Here is a 19843-nt window from a genome sequence, read left to right as displayed (position 1 = left end):
GGTTTCAGAGTTGGGGAAACCGAGCAAGAAAATCTACAAAGGGGATGATGAGGTATAGATGACGTGGTAGCTGGGTTAATGAATGTTGCAGTCAACACTTGAAATGCTCAGGCTATGCTTTCTGTCCAGTGAAGCTTGTTTTCCTATGGGTTTGAACAAACAGGCTCTTATTTTATTTCAGTGATATCTCTATAAAGATTACAAAATGTTTATCCTTGTTGTTGAACCTTGTTGGCTATCTTCGTAAGCCATATATATGATGGAGTTTCAATAGGTCAATGATGAGATAGAGAGAAAGAATCTGTGGCCAGTAGTTTTTTGGTGAGGCTCAAAGAAATTTGTGGTGTACATGAGAAAGATGTAAAACAATCCTTTTCACAGGAATGTCTTTGCTACCATGTAGGAGGGGTGGAGGGGATCTTGTTGTCACTACTGCAGTGATGTGCCTGTTTTGTCAAGTTGGTTCATAAATGATTTAGAACTCATTTCTGTTTTTGCCAGATTGTGATTTGCCAGGTTATCTTTCTAATTTTATTTGATTTTATTTACAGCATTTGCTATTAGCAAGCTCAGTGTGTTCTATACTTTCAGAAGTATAATATTGTACTAAATCATAAAAGAATGCTATTGTATGCTTATTTTGGTGTTTAATTATGATGTGTATTGTTAGCATAAAGTTTTTTTTTTAATTTTATTCTAGTCATTTTCATAATAAAAATATTATTTAGAGTCAGCTTTGATATTGTAAAAAGCCTGTGTTGTTTTTCAGAGACAATGAAGGAAACTCTTTTGACCTTTCATCTTTGTCACTTCATCAAAGCAATTGGGTGATTGAACCATTGCCCAGAGACACAGGAAAGCGTTATTATATCAATATCTGCAAGTCATTAGTGCAGCAAAATGGTAAGAAAAGATTAGAAAGATTTTTTAAAAATATTTCATTTAGTGTGGTAAGCTCTGTCTGGCAGATCTTAATTATGCACACTGGAATAAAGACACAGGGGTCTTGCATTCTGTCATAAGTGGGTTTGAAAGTGCGTACTTTCAGGTTTAGTGTTTCCCTTATGCAGTCCAAATCTTAAGTATTTTCCTAGACTTTTTTGCATTCTTGAACATATTTTCTTTTACCGTACTTGTTAATGTTAAAGTTGTTTAGTTTTTTTTTCTTAAAATGCTGCCTCCCAGCCTTAATCTGAGACATTCTGTTTTATTTTAGGTTCCTGGAATTGCTCATCAAATTCTGCATCCTGTTTAAAAGATGGCTCTAGATACATAAATTTGGGAGAAGTGGCAGAAGGAGTACATTGGGACAGTGGGTCTTTAAAATTAACATACGAGAATGGGGATAATTGTCCAAGTGGCCAGAGAAGGAAAACTGTTTTAATATTCAAATGTGATGAAGAAAAAGTGGTATGTTTGTGAACTGCTTTCAGTGTCTTAGAGTTAACCCTATTATCTTAGCTCTTCTAATACTATCTAATTTAAATGCATTTTTCCTGTATTGTATATTTTCATATTTTATAGGATTCACTGCCAATTCTGACCACTGCATTGGAGGACTGTGTCTACTCATTTGTGTGGTTTACTGCAGCTGCTTGCCCTCTAAAGAGTAATACAAATGATGATTGCAGAGTCAGTAACCCTGAATCAGGTATTGATTTTGTATTGTGGACCAAAGCTTGCAAATCAGTGAAGTTCTGGGTTGTAACTGAAAGAGACTTTTGAGTATGTGTGAACAAAATTGAGTTTTTGCACAAGATTCTTTGACTAGTTTTCTGTCCCAGGGTACAGGGCTTAGATGTGGTCTAATCGCTGCTTTTGTGGATTAATAAGAAGAAGAAAAAAAACATTCAAATGATGAAAAACAGAAAAGCAAATGCATGAGTGAAGATGTAAATAAAATAAAATACTGTATTACATATAGTAATAATAATATTCTAGTACTATAGTATTCCTCTTACTCCAGGTAAATATACAACTGATAGTACACTCAAAGCAAAATTTTTGAGTGAACAAAATAAAATAACACGTCTGAATCCGAAATTAATTCTGTTGGCTTGCTACCCTTGTGTGATATGTACACATTGTGCATTACAAGATCGTTAGATTTGTGGCTTGCTGTACATTTTGTATGACTTTCCATCATTTTTTAATTTTATACGTTTTTATTTGGGGTTTATGTCAGTTCATACTGGCTGCAGTTTTTAGCTTCCCACTTTCTCTGAGGTAAACAATTGTTTGTATCAGCTATCCCTACTTCAGTTTATATATTGCTTTTCATCTAAACCCTATAAAACTTTGTAACAGTATAAGACTACAAATCAAAGTGTTGCATTCAAATCTAATTGAAGCTGTCATTTTACAGGATGTCCTACAGGAGATATGTACAGTATATTTTTAACCAAAATTTAATTAACCTGTTTCAGTTTAACACAATATTTCTTGAAAAGTTGTGTTTTGCAATGACCATCAACAGAACCCAAGGCCAGAACCCAAGTAAAAACAAGAATTGATCCATGGGTGGGGGGTGCGCGAATGTTTTACTCCTATCTAATTAACCTGTGGCCCTATAACTGATGCTTGTTGTCTTAGGAAATTTCCTGAGCAAAGCTGGGTAATTTAACTAGTTTATATCAAGACTCAAAACTGGTTAACAGGTTTTAGTCTAGTCATTATATGCTTGTGAAATGTATGTTTGCAATTACAATAAATATATTAATTGTGTTTCCTCTCAAATATTTTTAAGGTCATCTGTTTGATCTGAATGATTTTGCAAAAGATGGCGGATATACAATTCATGATGCAACAGACAAGAATAAAGTGATCTCCCTTAATGTCTGTGGTGCTGTTTCAAAGGGCATTTGCTCAGAAGGAACTGGTAAGTTGAGAAATGTATTTTCCTGGTTTGTTTTTAACCTTTGTTTGGGTTTGTAATGATTGCATGTGTGGTATTTTTTTTTAACCTTTTTTAGATAGATAGATAGATACTTTATTAATCCCAAGGGGAAATTCACATAATCCAGCAGCAGTATACTGATACAAAGAAACAATATTAAATTAAATAGTAATAAAAATGAAAAAAATGAAAAAAAAAAAAGCAGACAATAACTTTGAGTAATGTTATCATTTACTCCCCCGGGTGGAATTGAAGAGTCACATAGTGTGGGGGAGGAACGAACTCCTCAGTCTGTCAGTGGAGAAGGACGGTGACAAAACTCTGTCACTGAAGCTACTCCTCTCCCTGGAGATGACACTGTTCAGTGGATGCAGTGGATTCTTCATGATTGACAGGAGTTTGCTTAATGCCCGTCGCTCTGCCACAGATGTTAAACTGTCCAACTTTACTCCTACAATAGAGCCTGCCTTCTTAACAAGTTTGTCCAGGCGTGAGGCGTCTTTCATCTTTATGCTGCCACCCCAGCACACCACGCGTAGAAGAGGGCACTCGCCACAACCGTCTGGTAGAACATCTGCAGCATCTTACTGCAGATGTTGAAGGATGCCAACCTTCTCAGAAAGTATAGTCTGCTCTGACCTTTCTTACATAGAGCATCAGTATTGGCAGTCCAGTCCAATTTGTCATCAAGCTGCACTCCCAGATATTAAAGGTCTGCACCCTCTGCACAGTCACCTCTGATGATCACAGGGTCCATGAGGGGCCTGGGCCTCCTAAAATCCACCACCAGCTCCTTGGTTTTGCTGGTGTTAAGATGTAAGTGGTTTGAGTCGCACCATTTAACAAAGTCTTTGATTAACTTTCTGTACTCCTCCTCCTGCCCACACCTGATGCAGCCCACAATAGCAGTGTCATCAGCGAACTTTTGCGTGGCAGGACTCCAGTCATATTGGAAGTCTGATGTATATAGATTGAACAGGACCGGAGAAAGTACAGTCCCCTCGGCGCCCTGTGTTGCTGACACAATGTCAGACCTGCAGTTCCCAAGACGCACATATTGAGGTCTGTCTGTAAGATAGTCCACAATCCATGCCACCAGGTGTGAGTCTACTCCCATCTCAGTCAGCTTGTCTCTAAGGAGCAGAGGTTGGATGGTGTTGAAGGCGCTAGAGAAGTCCAAAACATAATTCTTACAGCACCACTGCCTCTGTCCAGGTGGGAGAGGGATCGGTGTAGCATATAGATGATGGCATCCTCCGCTCCCACCTTCTCCTGGTATGCGAACTGCAGAGGGTCGAGGGCGTGGCGGACCTGTGGCCTCAGGTGGTGAAGCAGCAGCCGCTCCATGGTCTTCATCAGATGTGACGTAAAGCAACAGAAGTCATTCAGCTCACTAGGACGTGATACCTTTGGGACAGGGGTGATACAAGATGTTTTCCAAAGCCTTGGGACTCTCCCCTGTTCCAGGCTCAGGTTGAAGATGCGCTGTAGAGGACTCCCCAGTTCCAACGCACATGCCTTCAGCAGTCGTGGCGATACACCATCTGGACCCGCTGCTTTGCTGGCACAAAGTCTTTTCAGCTCTCTGCTCACATGGGCTGCTGTAATTGTGGGTGGGGATGTCTCACCTATGCTGGTATCAGCAGAAGGATGGTTGGAGGATGCAGTACTCCGAGGTGAGAGTGGGTTAGGGTGATCAAACCTATTAAAGAAGTTGTTCATTTGGTTTGCTCTCTCCACGTCTGTCTCGATGGCGGCACGCCGCTTTGAGCTGCAGCCAGTGATAATCTTCATCCCATCCCACACTTCCTAATGCTGTTCTGCAACTTCTGCTCCAGCTTTCTCCTGTACTGCTCTTTCGCTGCCCTAAGCTGGACTCGGAGTTCCTTCTGCATGCGCTTGAGCTCATGCTGATCACCGCCTTTAAAAGCCCTTTTCTTCTGGTTCAAAAGGCCTTGATGTTACTTGTAATCAATGGCTTGTTGTTAGCATAGCAACGTACTGTTCTTACTGGAACTACAATGTCCATACAGAAGTTGATGTAATCAGTTGTGCATTCAACAGCCTCTTCAATGTTCTCACTATGTGACCCAAGCAATATATCCCAGCCTGTAGTTCCAAAGCAGTCTCTCAGAGCCTGCTCTGACTCAGGGGACCACTTCCTGAATGAGTAACTCAATTAAAACTGTTGAATTTGTGCCTTGTAAAGTCACCATTTGATCTCCTAAAATATAAACAGTAATTAAAAAAATGTTACATTCTCTTCTGGACTGCAGTTATGTAGTAAAATCCAAGTATGTTTCTGTTTTGGCTGTTTTTTAAACTCATTTATCTTGTTTTTACTCCCCAATTATTCGTTTTTTGTGTTGACTTTGTTCCCTTTAGGGTGTTTTTTTTGTGAGTTTATGTGAGAGTGTAGTTGCGACAACCTAATGAAAAGTGCAAAAGTATAATATTTTTAGGTTATTTTACTTGTCAGTATATTTTTAAATATATAAAGACTCCATAACACTAAGCTTTATCATTCAATTAGTAGCAAATTCATAGTGACTATTCACTGAAGGGCAGCTTATTAATAAAAAAAAAAATGGTTCATAATAGAAATAAAATTGTTTACATCAATTTTTTATTTTAAGCCTGTTGCAGATGGAGTTTCCAGCAGGATTATAAAGTTAGCCAATAAATGAGTTCAGCAACTGGTTGAATTTGCAAAAGAGTTCAATGCATTTCCAATTAATCTTGCTGTAACCACTTGTTGCTGAGACCACTTGTTTAAGAGACACTGTTTGCTGTGCAGTGTTCATTGGAGGATTAGTCGAAACTGTGAATGCCAAACTATTGAGTTGACACAGCGTGACATTTTCTAAGAGCTGGAAATATACACAGGGTAGAACTTGGGTCAGTTGGGCAGGATGATGCTCTGAAAACATTTGATCTTGTAAATTTTACTGAAAACAAATTCAAGCAGTCATGTGTAGCATTTAACTACAAGCCGCAAAACAGGAAAGTTCTCAATTTGTGCACTCATAAAGACAGAGATCCAGCAACATTTCAGTTTCAGAGTGTGATCCAAGGGGAAAAAATGTGATCCCATCAGTGTTATTGAACATAATGAAGTATAGATAATCCTGCTTTTTATTTGTAAAGACGATATGCTATAATAATAGTACTCATGTGAATCATTATGTAAGATAATTTTCTGCTGTGCATCTGAGTGTATGTGAATACTTCCTGCATGTGCTCTAAATTTGAATTTTTAAGTTCCACTTTGAAAAAACTCAGAATATTTAATGTTCATTTTTTGTGTTGTCTCAAATGTTTTACAGTTCAAAACCATTTTAATATTTTTTTGAGATGCTTGTGCTGTATTTTTCAGTCTCATTTTTTCTTTTTAATTACAGGGGTGTGCATTCGCAATGGCCAGAATGTAGTGAATGCTGGGAAATTTTCTAAAAGTCTTACTTATATGGATCAAGTATTACAGCTTGTCTATGATGGTGGTGATCCATGTCCAAGAAATCCCACTTTGACTCATAAAAGTATCTTAAGCTTTGTATGTAAATCTGAAGCAGGATCTGGTGATGGACCAGTGCTAGTAACATCAGATGAGGAGACCTGCAGCCATTTTTTTTCTTGGCACACACCTCGTGTTTGTGAACAACGGGTAGGAAACCTGAAGCTAATATTTTATATTATGATTGTAATTTAATTAGTTCTCAGCTTCTTTAAAGAGTCCAATCATTTCTGTGCTTAGTGAAATTACAAACAGCACTCCAAAACCTAATAAATGTCATGGGACACTGGTTTGCGATTTGCTAATGTTTATTTACACATGCATATGCCAAGACAATGTTTTTTTAATATAAAATATTTCACATGGGAAAGAAATATTTAGATTCATCATGATTAAACGGAATCCTCAGGTGAACATGTATATTTTGTTTTTATAATTTCTGAGAAGTGCAAAACAAGATGTGCTGTGATGTTTTAATTTTTGGCTTTGGTTTTCAGGCTTGTTTCCATTTTTGCTTCCTTAGCTGTGAAGTTTGCATTTAGTTTTGCTGTAACTCTTTAATGTAAAAATCAAGCTTAAAAGGAGAATAGATAATTTAATGTATGTTTAAGTTATAAAAATGCAATTTAAAACTTTTTTGAAATGGATGTCAAAAATTATACTTTGTGTTTAGTCCATGACCTCACTTCTCCAATTATAATGTTCCCTTAAAGTCCAAAAATCCAACAAAATATGAATGGCTTATTTGCGTAAAGGGAGACTGTAAGAATTTATCATGAATGTTTCTTATGCTTGCTTTTAGAAAGAAAAGAAAAATGACAATGCTCAGTGTACCAAGTATTTGAAAATAAACAATTGCATACTGTAGTGAACATTAAATGACTGTAAATGTCTACTTGTGCCTTTTCGCAAGTCAAGGTGCTAAATATAAATTAAGTTTACGACTTTCTCAAAAATCTAAGACAAGGGAAAAAAATTAAACAAGTAATTTTCAAAGGTGTTGTAGAAGTTAGATTTTTTTTCTAGCAAATAAATCAACAGTTTGGTCTGACCAGTATATCTCTTTCAGTGCTTTACAGTTAAATGTTCTGTATTTGCAAGGAGAAGTTTGAGACAAGGTTTTACCATCCATTCATCCTCTTCCACTTATCCAAGGTCGAGTCGCGGGGGCAGCAGCTTGAGCAGAGATACCCAGACTTCCCTCACCTAGGCCACTTCTTCTAGCTCTTCTGGGGGAATCCCGAGGTGTTCCCAGGCCATATAGATTAAGTTTACGCCCCTCTCGTTACCCGAGTGTCCAAGACATATGCCTGCTGGTCCGACGACATGACCACAAAGTAATCATCGAACTGAGGCCTAGGGTGTCCTGGTGCCAAGTGCACTTGTGAACACCCCTATGCTTGAATATGGTATTCGTTATGGACAATCCATGACGAGCACAGAAGTCCAATAACAAAATACCACTCGGGTTCAGATTGGGGGGGCCATTACTCCCAATTACACCCTTCCAGGTCTCGCTGTCATTGCCCACGTGAGCACTGAAGTCTCCCAGTAGAACGAGGGAGTCCCCAGAAGGTATGCCCTCTAGCACCCCCTCCAGGGACTCCAAAAAGGGTGGGTATTCTAAACTGCAACAGTTAGGACCTGTCCCCCCACCTGAAGGTGGAGGGAGACTACCCTCTCGTCCACTGGGGTAAACCCCAATGAACAGGCTCCAAGTCGGAACCCACACCTGCTCGGCGCCTCTCGCCGGGGGCAACTCCAGAGTGTTAGAGAGTCCAGCCCCTCTCAAAAAGATTGGTTCCAGAGTCCTAGCTGTGTGTCGAGGTGAGCCCGACTATATCTAGCCGGAACCTCTCAACCTCGCACACCAGCTCAGGCTCATTCCCCTTCAAAGAGGTAACATTCCACATCCCATTGTAATTGTATTTATTCGTCTATTTCCAACAGATCCCCCAAGGAGTGATTTATGGATTGTCCTATCAGGCTAATGCCTTTTTTACCAACAGGTTTTATTTACATGAATGAATAAGTTACTGTAGTACCTTCCATCCATCCTCCAACCCGCTATATCCTAACAACAGGGTCACGGGGGGTCTGCTGGAGCCAATCCCAGTCAACACAAGGCGCAAGGCAGGAAACAATCCCTGGGCAGGGCACACACACACCAAGCACACACTAGGGACAATTTAGAATCGCCAGTGCACCTAACCTGCATGCCTTTGGACTGTTGGAGGAAACCAGAACACCCGGCTGAAACCCACACAGACACGGGGAGAACATGCAAACTCCACGCAGGGAGGACCCGGGAAGCAAACCCGGGTCTCTTAACTGCGAGGCAGCAGCACTACCCACTCGCCACCGTGCCGCCTACTATAGTACCTGTTTGTTTGTTTTTTTTATATAATTTATGGGCTTTGAGCATTCTTTGTTTCAACTGAAAAATTCTGTTAAAAGGTTTACATTTTGTATGTGAAAGCACACCATTCAAAGTCTGAGAATTTCTAAGTGAAACTGTTAATTTCCATGTAGTATTTTGAAATTGTATAATTTTGGCATTCCTTGAAAACCTCCATCTTATTGCTTTTTGCCTAATTTGTTTCTGGCAACCCATTATATTAAAATGAGCAACTTCAACAACCACATTTGCTTATCCTGTTAAGGCTGTTCACAAATTATCAAATGACACAGCGTTTTAGCATTTTGTAATAAGTTCTCTTTTTTTTTGGCCTCAGGTTAATTGCTCTGTTTGGAATGGGACCTCAATTATTGACTTAAGGTCTCTTATTCGGAAGTCTGGTTATTATTCAGCCTTTGATGATGATTTGGATAATGGCAATTCTCCAGATTTCTACATTAATGTCTGCCAACCTCTTAACCCCATTCCAGGAGTAAAGTGTCCTCCTGGGGCAGCTGTCTGTTTGGTTCCAGTTTCTGGACCACCCATAGTAAGTCCAAACTCCTGTTAAAGGGTGCTGTTGAATTACTTATTGATACTATTTTATGTTGTGTTTATTTGTGCTTTTTCAAGTTATAAAATGTACTTCTCTTTGGGAAATTTTCATTCTTTAAAGTTATATTTCTCCCTAATGCTATCTGATTAAGTCACATTCATGAAATGCCACATACATATTCACATGCTGCATTAAATATTTGTGTCAGAACTATAACATTGTAAATATTTTTGTGGTTTATTTTTTAATCCCTTCCAGTAATGTAATTGGTTGAAATAAACCTAGTATCTGTTTAATTTTGAGGATTAGTAGCATTTATTTTGTAAAATACTAGAATTAACCACATAGTGTTGGATTAAAAATAATGTATTAGTATTTTATGTATTTACCCTTTGCAGGACATTGGCAGAATTTCTGGTCCTCCACAAATCAATACAGCAATTAATGAAGTTTACATGAACTTTAAGAGTAATACAGTTTGCCCAACAAACTCTAATAAAAACTACTCGTCTCTCATTGTGTTTCACTGTCAAAGAGGCACTGAACTGGTAAGATGTTTCAACAACACTAATATGTTTTTTATTTCCTAAAGACCAACATTGAGTCACTCATTATATTGTAACAGTAATAGCCAGACAAAGAATAAAGCTTTTCCTTGGTTCCCTTTCATATCACTGGTCAAACAGTTTTTGTGACTATAGAGTCAGAGGGGTCACTGAGGCCTTTGTGGTACAAAAACAAAATGAACCTGTTACTTTTAAGCTTGGCTGAGCTGTTTACAAAATGCATTTTTCAACCCTTAAAAATCCAGAAAAGTAAATTCTTGTGAAAAGAAACAAAACATCTTTAAGGTCTTTTCATATGTAGCACCGCATGGTGATGAGATAAGTTCCAGTGAAACTAGCACATTCATCAACCTGTACTATGATATAATTCAAATAACCCAGACACACTTTGTGCATCTTTTATTATATTGTATTTCTATCCGGTTTCTAAGTAAATGTTATCTAAACTGCTCAAAAAAATTAAAGAAACACTTTGAAAACGCATCAGATCTCAATGGGAAAAAGAAATCCTCTTGGATATCTATACTGATATAGACTGGGTAATGTGTTTGATGGAAATGAAAATGATCAACCTACAGAGCCCTGAATTCAAAGACGCCCCAAAAATCAGAGTGAAAAAATGATGTGGCAGGCTAGTCCATTTTGCCAAAATTTAATTGCAGCAACTCAAAATTGTACGAGCACTTTGTATGGCCCCTGTGTTCTTGTATACATGCCTGACAACATCAGTGCATGCTTCTAATGAGATGACAGATGGTGTTGTGGGGGATCTCCTCCCAGATCTGGAACAGGGCATCACTGAGCTCCTGGACAGTCTGAGGTGCAACCTGGTGGCATTGGATGGACCAAAACATAATGTCCCAGAGGTGTTCTATTGGATTTAGGTCAGGAAAGTGTGGTGGCCAATTAATGGTATCAATTCCTTCATCCTCCAGGAACTGCCTGCATACTCTCACCACATGAGGCCAGGAATTGTCGTGCGCCAGGAGCCACTGCACCAGCATAGGGTCTGACAATGGGTCCAAGGATTTCATCCTGGTACCTAATGGCAGCCAAGGTGCCTTTGTCAAGCCTGTAGCGGTCTGTGTGACCCTCCATGGATATGCCTCCCCAGACAATCATTAACCCACCACCAAACTGCTCATGCTGAATGATGTTACAGGCAGCATAATGTTCTCCATGGCTTCTCCAGACCCTTTCACTTCTGTCACGTGCTCAGGGTGAACCTGCTCTCATCTGTAAAAAGCACAGGGCACCAGTGGTGCATCTGCCAATTCTGGTATTCTATGGCGAATGCCAATCGAGCTGCATGCTGCTGGGCAGTGAGCTCAGGGCCCATTAGAGGACATGGGGCCCTTGGGTCACCCTCATGAATTCTTTCTGGTTGTTTGGTCAGAGACATTCACACCAGTGGCCTGCTGGAGGTCATTTTGTAGGGCTCTGGCAGTGCTCATCCTGTTCCTCCTTGCCCAAAGGAGCAGATACTGGTTTACTGATGGGTTATGGATCTTCTATGGCCCTCTCCAGCTCTCCTAGAGTAACTGCTTGTCTCCTAGAATCTCCTCCATGCCCTTGAGACTGTGCAGGGAGACACAGCAAACCTTCTGGCAATGACACGTATTGATGTGCCATCCTGGAGAAGTTGGACTACCTGTGCAACCTCTGTAGGGTCCAGGTATCGCCTCATGCTACCAGTAGTGACACTGACTGTAGCCAAATGCAAAACTAGTGAAGAAACAGTCAGAAAAGATGAGGAGGGAAAATGTCAGTGGCCTCCACCTGTTAAACCATTCCTGTTTTGGGGGTCATCTCATTGTTGCCCCTCTAGTGCATCTGTTGTTAATTTCATTAACACCACAGCAGCTGAAACTGATTAACAACCCCCTCTGCTACTTAACTGACCAGATTAATATCCCATAAGTTTCATTGACTTTATGCTATACTCTGATTAAAAAGTGTTCCTTTAATTCTTTTGAGCAGTATATTTTTGAGATATGGGAAGCATTTGGCACCAATTAGAATTTAAACCTGTCCCAGATGATTTTCTTTCATGGAGCTCACACATGCAGCATGTTAGGGACAGCATTTAAACCAGTGTTTAATTCTTTTGAACTTGGGAGCATACTGGAGTATCAAAAAAAGGTCAGCCACACCAACTACATGGTGACTGTGCTGCATTTCTATGCAACTAAGTATTCATTAGTCGTAGCTGTAACCATATAAAAAAGGTATGTTTGTTACACCAGTTTAAGTGTAAGATGAGTTGTTTAAACTGCTGATTTGAACGCATGAGATGAATTTAAAAAAAAAAATTAAACATATAAACCATGCCAAGCCCTTTTAATCCTGAACAGGGTGGCAGGGGGCTTGAGCTTATCCTAGCAAACAAAGAACGCAAAGTAGCAACAGTCCTCTGGACAGGGCACCAAGTCCAACACAGGTTAGAGACACTGACACACCACACAGACATTTGGGCCAACTTAGCATTGCCAGTCCACCTAACTTTCATGTCTTTCAACTGTGGGAGGAAACCAGAATACCAAAAAGGAAACTTACATAGACATGGGGAGAACATGCAAACTTTGTGCAGGGGTGACCTGGGATGACAACCCTGGGCAGTTTATTGTGAGGCAACAGTGCTCCACTGTGCTGTTGTGTTACTTGGCGTGTAAACCTTGGGACAATATTCAGTAGAGAACAAAGACATTGAAAGCAGGTATCCGAGTGAGCAAAACCAACAGAGCCTTTATGAAAATGTTATCTTTTAAAGTCAACATCACCATGGAGGGCTAGCATATATTTTAACATTTTGCAGTTGGTTCTAGTTGTGGGGGGACTTGTAAGTTATTCTTTACAGTTTGCTTTAAGTACTAAATGGATTAAAGTCTGCTCAAAATACATCTGCTTCCAGCAACCATGTTGTCATTTTGTTAGCTCACCCTAGCAACTCAATTAATCAGGAACAAATCGCAGCACATGCACTTTAAAATCTCCCAGTAAGCAGACAGCCACATCTCTAAGGAAATTCTTTAACAGCATTCATAAAAATATTTTTAGTCGAAGTGGACAAGTAGGTATGGAAGATTATTTGTGTCAAAATTAAATGCAGTCCAACAACGTAACTACATTGCAATGCATATGTATGTGCTGCGTTTCATTTTGGCACTACAGCACTTGGTGATTATCTCTGTTGAAAACTTCAAAGACTTCCCTGTGCCACTATGTGCCAACGATAAACAATTAAAATCATTTCTATGTTTCTTTTTTTACCTCTGCTGTTAAAAATGGGCTGTATTCTAAATCATAAATTATTGCATCAGTTAAATTCTTAACTGGATCAGTGACCTTGCAGGATCATTAATTGCAAGGATCTCCTTGTGTTATTTTCCCCCTAATATTATGTAGTTTCTTTGTGTGCTCTCATATCCCAAAGACTTTTAAATTAATTGGCTTGATATGACTGTTATTATGAACAATTGTTTTAAAGTACTATACCTGTTGCAGCACCTTACAGAGTTTAAATAGCATTAGTTTGGTTCCAAATATGCCAGTAGAAAATACTGTACTCTAGCCAGGACCACTTTGAGGGAAGGTTTGCAGCAAAGCAAATAGGTAACGGTTCAGCTTTGCTATTCCTTTCAAGGAACCTCTGAAGATTTTCAAAAAAATAAAAAAAGGACACTGTAATGGTTTTATAGTTGATAACATTATTGACCTGTTAAAAAATATATATAATTCATTTTGTGTTATTCTACTATACAAGGTTTTTGCATAGTGTTTAATTTCAAATTATATTTTTTGCTCTTCTTTAGGGTTCACCTGAGATGGTTAGAAAATCAGAATGCAGTTATGCGTTTCAGTGGTTAACACCTGTGGTATGTTCTGATTCAGACAGCAGTACAGGATGCACCTTAAGGGACGAGCAGCTCCAGTACACATTTAATTTGACGGCACTTTCAGCTAAAAGCTATCAGGTATGTTGCTTAGGATACTTAAAATCACATCCTCATATTCAAAATTTTGCAGAGTCTTATGCAACTATTAGTGTTTTGTAAATGCAATAAGAATACTGGGTCGTCTTGAACCTAAAAGCATAAGAAAATGTTTAATCCTCATGTAGACTGCCAAGTATTAGAAATAGTTTAAATATAAATAGTTATTTTTTAACAGACTAGGCTTACTTATTTTAATGGTTCAGCATTTCAGTCACATGTGTAGAAGTCACATTTGGTCTTCATATTCATATGGAAGTGACCATCCCTTGCCTTTTCCCCCTGTTTAGAATTAAGAATTGGCAGTCTTAATATTTGCTTTGTATTCATTAACAGTTTCAAGTTTTTCTCTGTTGGATTATTCTATGCTAAAAACTTCAATGCTTAATTTTTTTCGTAAAGTCTTAGTTTATAGTTCTTCTTTACGGTGGTTTGTAAAGCAATTTGACACAATGATGATCTCCCTGAAACTAACTACAGTTAGTAATGATTGAATTTGAGCTTTTTGAATTTGTATGTGTTTTGTGTCATTTTATTTTCACTGTCCTACCTTAAAGGTCATTGAATTTCAAAGTTTAAAATATTGTATTTGTTTATAGGTTACAGCTGATTCCAGAGCTTATCATTTCAAAATCTGCTCTGCTGTGGTTAATAAGCCATGTAATGATGGTGCTGTATGTCTGGTATCTGGAGATAATATATCATCCTTTGGCATGGCAAAGGCAATGCGAATGAGCTATAGTCACGATCAGGATGCTGTTTTATTAATGTATGAAGATGGAGATCGGTGTCTTTCAGGTAGGTGTCATTAGCAAGAACAAGGGGAAACATTTTGTGTAATCTCAAAATTATTTTAATGTATCCGTGATGTATTCTGTATTTAATAAACTTGAGTCTGTTTAGTGCTTCACCTTTCTGCATTGGTTATTATCTCTGTCATTATTATTATTATTGTTACTTATGATTTAGCTGACACTTTTTTTTATCAGAGGCGACTTACAACATTTGAGACACAATTGGTTACATTTCTTTTGTTTCTTCCAATTGGAATATACACAGTTGAAGTGACTCGGTCATGGTCACACAGTGTCAGTAGCAGGATTTGAAAATGTTGTAAATTCAGATTATGCAGTACACGGCTTTGCCATATAAGGTACTTATTATAATACTTTTTATACTATGAACAGGAAACAGGATGTCCACTATCATTTTGAAATGTGATGACTCTGTGGAAAGTGGAGAACCAGCGCTTGTGAGTGAAAGTTTGGGATGTGCTGTCACATTTGAAATGAAGACCAAGTATGCATGTACACCCACCAAGATGTTATGTAAAGTAGCAAATAAGCATCGAACCTATGACCTGAGAACTCTTTCGTCAATGACAGGACCATGGCATTTCAGTAGTAACAATAATGGGTATGTTTAGCTTTCTTAATCCTGTTTTTTCTTATTAAATAAATTACCTTTTGTATTATTTTTTTTCTCCTATAGAGGGTTGTGTTGTCGATTTTCCTTTTTCCAGCTTTTTTGTTCACCATAAAGACTATTCCTGGTTATTTTATTACACACTGAGAGCTTTAACAATGTTTAGGCATAGCTAAAACTGAAACTACTTCACAATTTCAACCTCAAATTTATAATGCCTGTGAATTGTCATTAAGGAACATGGAAAAATTCTTCAGTGGTGTGTGGTGCAGCACATCATGGAAAGTGATAATCCTTTGAAACAGAATAGTGGTATAGCTGTTTATAGCCTTGCCTTTGTTTCTACTTTCTAGTAGTAGTGGTTTATTTATATAGCGCCCTTCACAGACAAAAGGTCACAGAGTGTTGAACAGCAAGTACAGAACAAATACAAACAGTTAAAACAATAAATAAACTGAAACTATTCAGCACTGATTTAAAAGCTTGCTTAAAAAGAAATGTTTTTAGTTGTTTTTTAAAAGAATCAACAGACTCTACTCCACGCAGACCACAAGTCAGGCTATTCCATAGTCTTGGTGCCACAGACTGAAAGGCACAATCCCCACGTGTTTTTAGCCGAGCGCGTGGGACAACAAGAAGGCCCTGTTGCCCAGATCTTAGAGTCCGGCAAGCTATATGGTGTTGGAGCAGGCTGGTTAGGTACTCAGGTGCTTGTCCATGCAAAGCTCTGAAAGTAAGTACCAAAACTTTAAAATTCTATAAAACACTGGGAGTCAGTGCAGTGTGTACAGAATGGGAATGATATGATTACTCTGGCTAGTATGAGGTAGGAGTCTGGCAGCTGCATTTTGAACTAACTGAAGGCGTGAGAGAGAGGACTTGCTTAAACCTGTAAAGAGAGCAATACAGTAATCAAGCTGTGAGGAAATAACAGAATGAATAAGCATCTCCGATTCTGATTTTGAAACAACATTTCTCAGTTTTGAGAGATTTCTTAAATGAAAGAAACATGAGCGACCGACTGACCTTACATATTCATCAAGTGTCAGGGACTGGTCAAAAATAACCCCAAGGTTACATAGACTCGACTTAACAGGAGAGACAGAAGATAATTTTAAACTGATTTCAGAATGAAGAAAAGGAGGAGCAACAATTAGTACCTCAATTTTTCCTGAATTCAACTGCAGGTAATTACTACTCAGCCAGTTGTTAACCTGAGACAGACAATCAACCAAATTGACCAAGGTATTAATTTGTTTAGGCTTAAATGAAAAATAAAGCTATATATCATCTGCATATAGATGATATGAGATGTCCTTAAGAGTTAAGAATCTGTGAGGAAGAATATATAAAGAGAAAAGTACACGTCCAGGATATAAGTATAGGAAAAGTATTGTAATCTTCCAAATATTGATGAATCACGGCATTTTAGACCTCCCCCAAGTCCAAAAATACCATTTTTAGAATTAAGTCTGTGTGTGTATTGTGAGATATGCCCGAACACCACCAGTCAGACACCACATCTTTATAAAAAGCACTTTTATTTTCTCCACAATGCACAGTCCCACACACCACACTGTGCTTCTTTCCCCAATCACCACTCCTCCGGGCCCCTGTTTCTCTGTCCCTGGACCGTCTTTTCTCTCTCCATGGGAGCCTTGTCCTGCTCCCACTCCCGACTCTAGCTCCCAGACTGTAGGAAGGTGGACCCTTTTATTCTCACCCGGATGTGCTCCAGGTGCTCCCTCCGACGTCACTTCCTGGTGTGGCAGAAGAACACTCAGAAGCACTCTGGGCGTCTCTGGAGGGATCCACCTCCATCTTCCCGGGTGTGGCGGAAGTACATCAGTCCCGGGCCCTCTGAGAGTCAGGGCGCACTCTGGCAGTGGCCACGGATCCCAATAGGCGTAAGCCTCCTTGTTCTTCTCCCGTGGTCCTCGTCTGATCCAGGGCGGTTGCCCCCTCGTGGCCTGGAGGACGTGCATGCCACCTTCCGGTCCTTCCAGGCTTCCCGGCCAGGTCGCAACCCCAGCGACTCGCCACAGTATGTAAACACAATAACTTGAGTACACTTTCACTTAGGTCAACCAAATTTTGTATGCAAGTATTAGGTACAAAACATAGATTTCTATCAACTTTTAGGCTATTTTCATTAAGTGTGGTACTTTACCTTTTATTCATGCAGCTGTAGAGTCTTATTTATTCAAATTTACATTTATAATAATTGTTCAATATATTATTAATTTGATTTGATGTTGATGGTTCTTTTATGTACAGAATATAAAAATGTAATCATTGTCTTGCACTTTACTCCTCAAATATCCATCCCCATATTTGAGTATATGAGAAGGTCGAAGGGAGACCACTCCCGATTTTTTTTCTTTCTTTCTTAAATGGCTATCGAGAAAACAGGCACACCTACCCTGATGGGGTGAGGATATGTGTTGAATTCACAGCAACTGCGGGTTTAATTTTTTGTGGCATGTGTGCCTGATTCATGCAGTGTTTCTAGAATCAGACAAAACATCTGGAAGGGCGAGGTCTGCTGCCTGTTGTGCCCTGCCTGTGTTGGAAAAAGGGAAAAGAAGTAATACAAGCAGTACATTGCCTAGTTAAAAAGAAGACATATGAGCTTAGCAAAGTCCCAAGCTAAAAATTTAAAAAACGAGGAGTACTTACTGGAGAGAGTGCAATTGCATGAGAGTGAGAAAGTAAGGCAGTTACTTGGGGACCGTGTGCCGGCTGATCCCTCTGTAAATTGAAGAGTTCTGGGAGGAAGGGAAGTATAGCGTCGCTACATGCTCCAGGATTGGAGGAATAAGAATGCATCGATGGGGATTGGGCACCTTAACCCCCCTTTGACATATAAAACTGGAGAATGGACACTAGAGGTAGTCTCTTGACCAGGTTGGGTGTCTGGCTAACCCTCAGACCAGCACGAATAGTGAGTGCGGGTGGCGTGGTGAACAAGTGTTAACGCCTCTAAATGTCAATAGGGGACTTTAACAGTTTGTTTTTCCTGTTTAAGGTAAATAGCTTTTTGATTTGTTTTCCTTTTTGATTCTTGGTTGGCACTGGAGAAAGGGAAAAGACTGGATTTTTATAAATATTTGCTGCTGGCCTTTTTTTTATTTTTTGCTGTGTATGTGTTATTATGAGTGGGTTTTATTTAATTTCTTTAATTACTATTACCATTACTTTGATTTGAGAATTTGATTTTTACTGATGATGTGAATGGACCAATAAGAAAATTTTTATTTTTTCATAGCTCTTACTGAAATGTACTATATGTGTGGCATAATTACTTAATTATCCCACAGAATATTCCTATTAGGGTTTGTTTGTTTTTTTTTTTCTTCTTCAGGAAAAAAAATGTATTTTATTCTTAAGTTAATAACGTTTCATTTAATTTTGTTTATGTGAGCCACCATTTAGTAGGTTGAGTTGAGAATTTCATTTTTGCTCATTTTAGTTTGAAACACCTGTAAATAAAGAACACTTTTTTTATTCATGTCTATAAATGTGAATCTGTGCCTCTCTGATCTCACCATTGATATGCTCTGTCTGTGAACAACAAGAGCCCAAAGTGTAGCATGGCTCCAATTCCCACTACACGGGGTTTCTCAGGTGGATGTTAATTTTACGTATAAAGGAATATAACACCTATGCAGGCTTAAAGTAAACTGAACCACATTCTGTTTTCTGTAGTTTTTAGATGTTGTGGATGGAAAAATAAGAAAATTTTGATTTTTGCAAAGCTCTTACTGAAATCTACTACAGTATATGTGTGGCAGAATTAGTTAATTATCCCACAGAATATTCCTAGCAGGGTTTATTCGGGTTGTTTTTCTTCTTCAGGAAAAAATAAAAAAAAACTTTATTTTTATGTTATTAACGTTTCATTTTATTTTGTTTATGTGAGCCACTGTTTAAGTAAGTTGAATTGCTAACTTCATGTACTTCTAATTTTGTTATTCTGGACTCAGATTTCTTGCTTTTCCCTTTTCTGACAACAGTATTGCTTAACTTTCTGGTTTTTGGTGGTTTTTTTTTTTTTTTTTTTTTTTTTAACTTTCTCAACATTGACCACTGTTGAGTATTTTGACGCATTTCCTGGTCCCAAATATTTATCTGCTCGGAACCTTTACAGTAAAGTAGGTTAGAACAGCACTAAAAGACCTGAGCACTTCAGTTAACCATCAGAAACATTGGTTTCACATGGCATGGCTCCTACAACTTGACAATCTATATACCCTTATGGATTCCCTAACATTTGTCAACAGACATTATGGGTTGAAGACATCCTTTGGCTTTGTTCACATGTAAATTAATCTGGATATAGGAAATAATATTATGATCTGGTGAGTCAGCCTTCGCTTCACAGCATTTGGCTTCTGACTATTTGGGACTGTGTATTTTTGTAAATATTTGCTGTTTGTCATTTTTATTATTTTTTACTGTGTGTGTTTTGAAAACTCACATAACATGTTTATCAG

General features: G+C 38.6%; 1 protein-coding gene across 1 annotated transcript in view; it reads left to right on the top strand.

The window, feature by feature from the left end:
- The window catches only part of igf2r (insulin-like growth factor 2 receptor), a 128492-nt gene that overhangs the window by 90167 nt on the left and 18482 nt on the right, over positions 1-19843 (top strand). Inside the window, exons 30-39 of the mRNA XM_039737814.1 lie at positions 770-903; positions 1217-1410; positions 1525-1651; positions 2747-2878; positions 6298-6560; positions 9146-9358; positions 9763-9912; positions 13743-13904; positions 14522-14720; positions 15110-15338. Of these exons, the coding sequence (XP_039593748.1) occupies positions 770-903; positions 1217-1410; positions 1525-1651; positions 2747-2878; positions 6298-6560; positions 9146-9358; positions 9763-9912; positions 13743-13904; positions 14522-14720; positions 15110-15338 (1803 nt within the window). The remainder of the gene's footprint in view (positions 1-769; positions 904-1216; positions 1411-1524; positions 1652-2746; positions 2879-6297; positions 6561-9145; positions 9359-9762; positions 9913-13742; positions 13905-14521; positions 14721-15109; positions 15339-19843) is intronic.

The sequence above is a fragment of the Polypterus senegalus genome, chromosome 16 (genome assembly GCF_016835505.1).
Source record: "Polypterus senegalus isolate Bchr_013 chromosome 16, ASM1683550v1, whole genome shotgun sequence".
Classification (NCBI taxonomy): Eukaryota; Metazoa; Chordata; class Cladistia; order Polypteriformes; family Polypteridae; genus Polypterus; species Polypterus senegalus.
The sequence above is the reverse complement of the archived record's forward strand: the minus strand, read 5'-3'. Positions and strand labels throughout refer to the sequence as shown.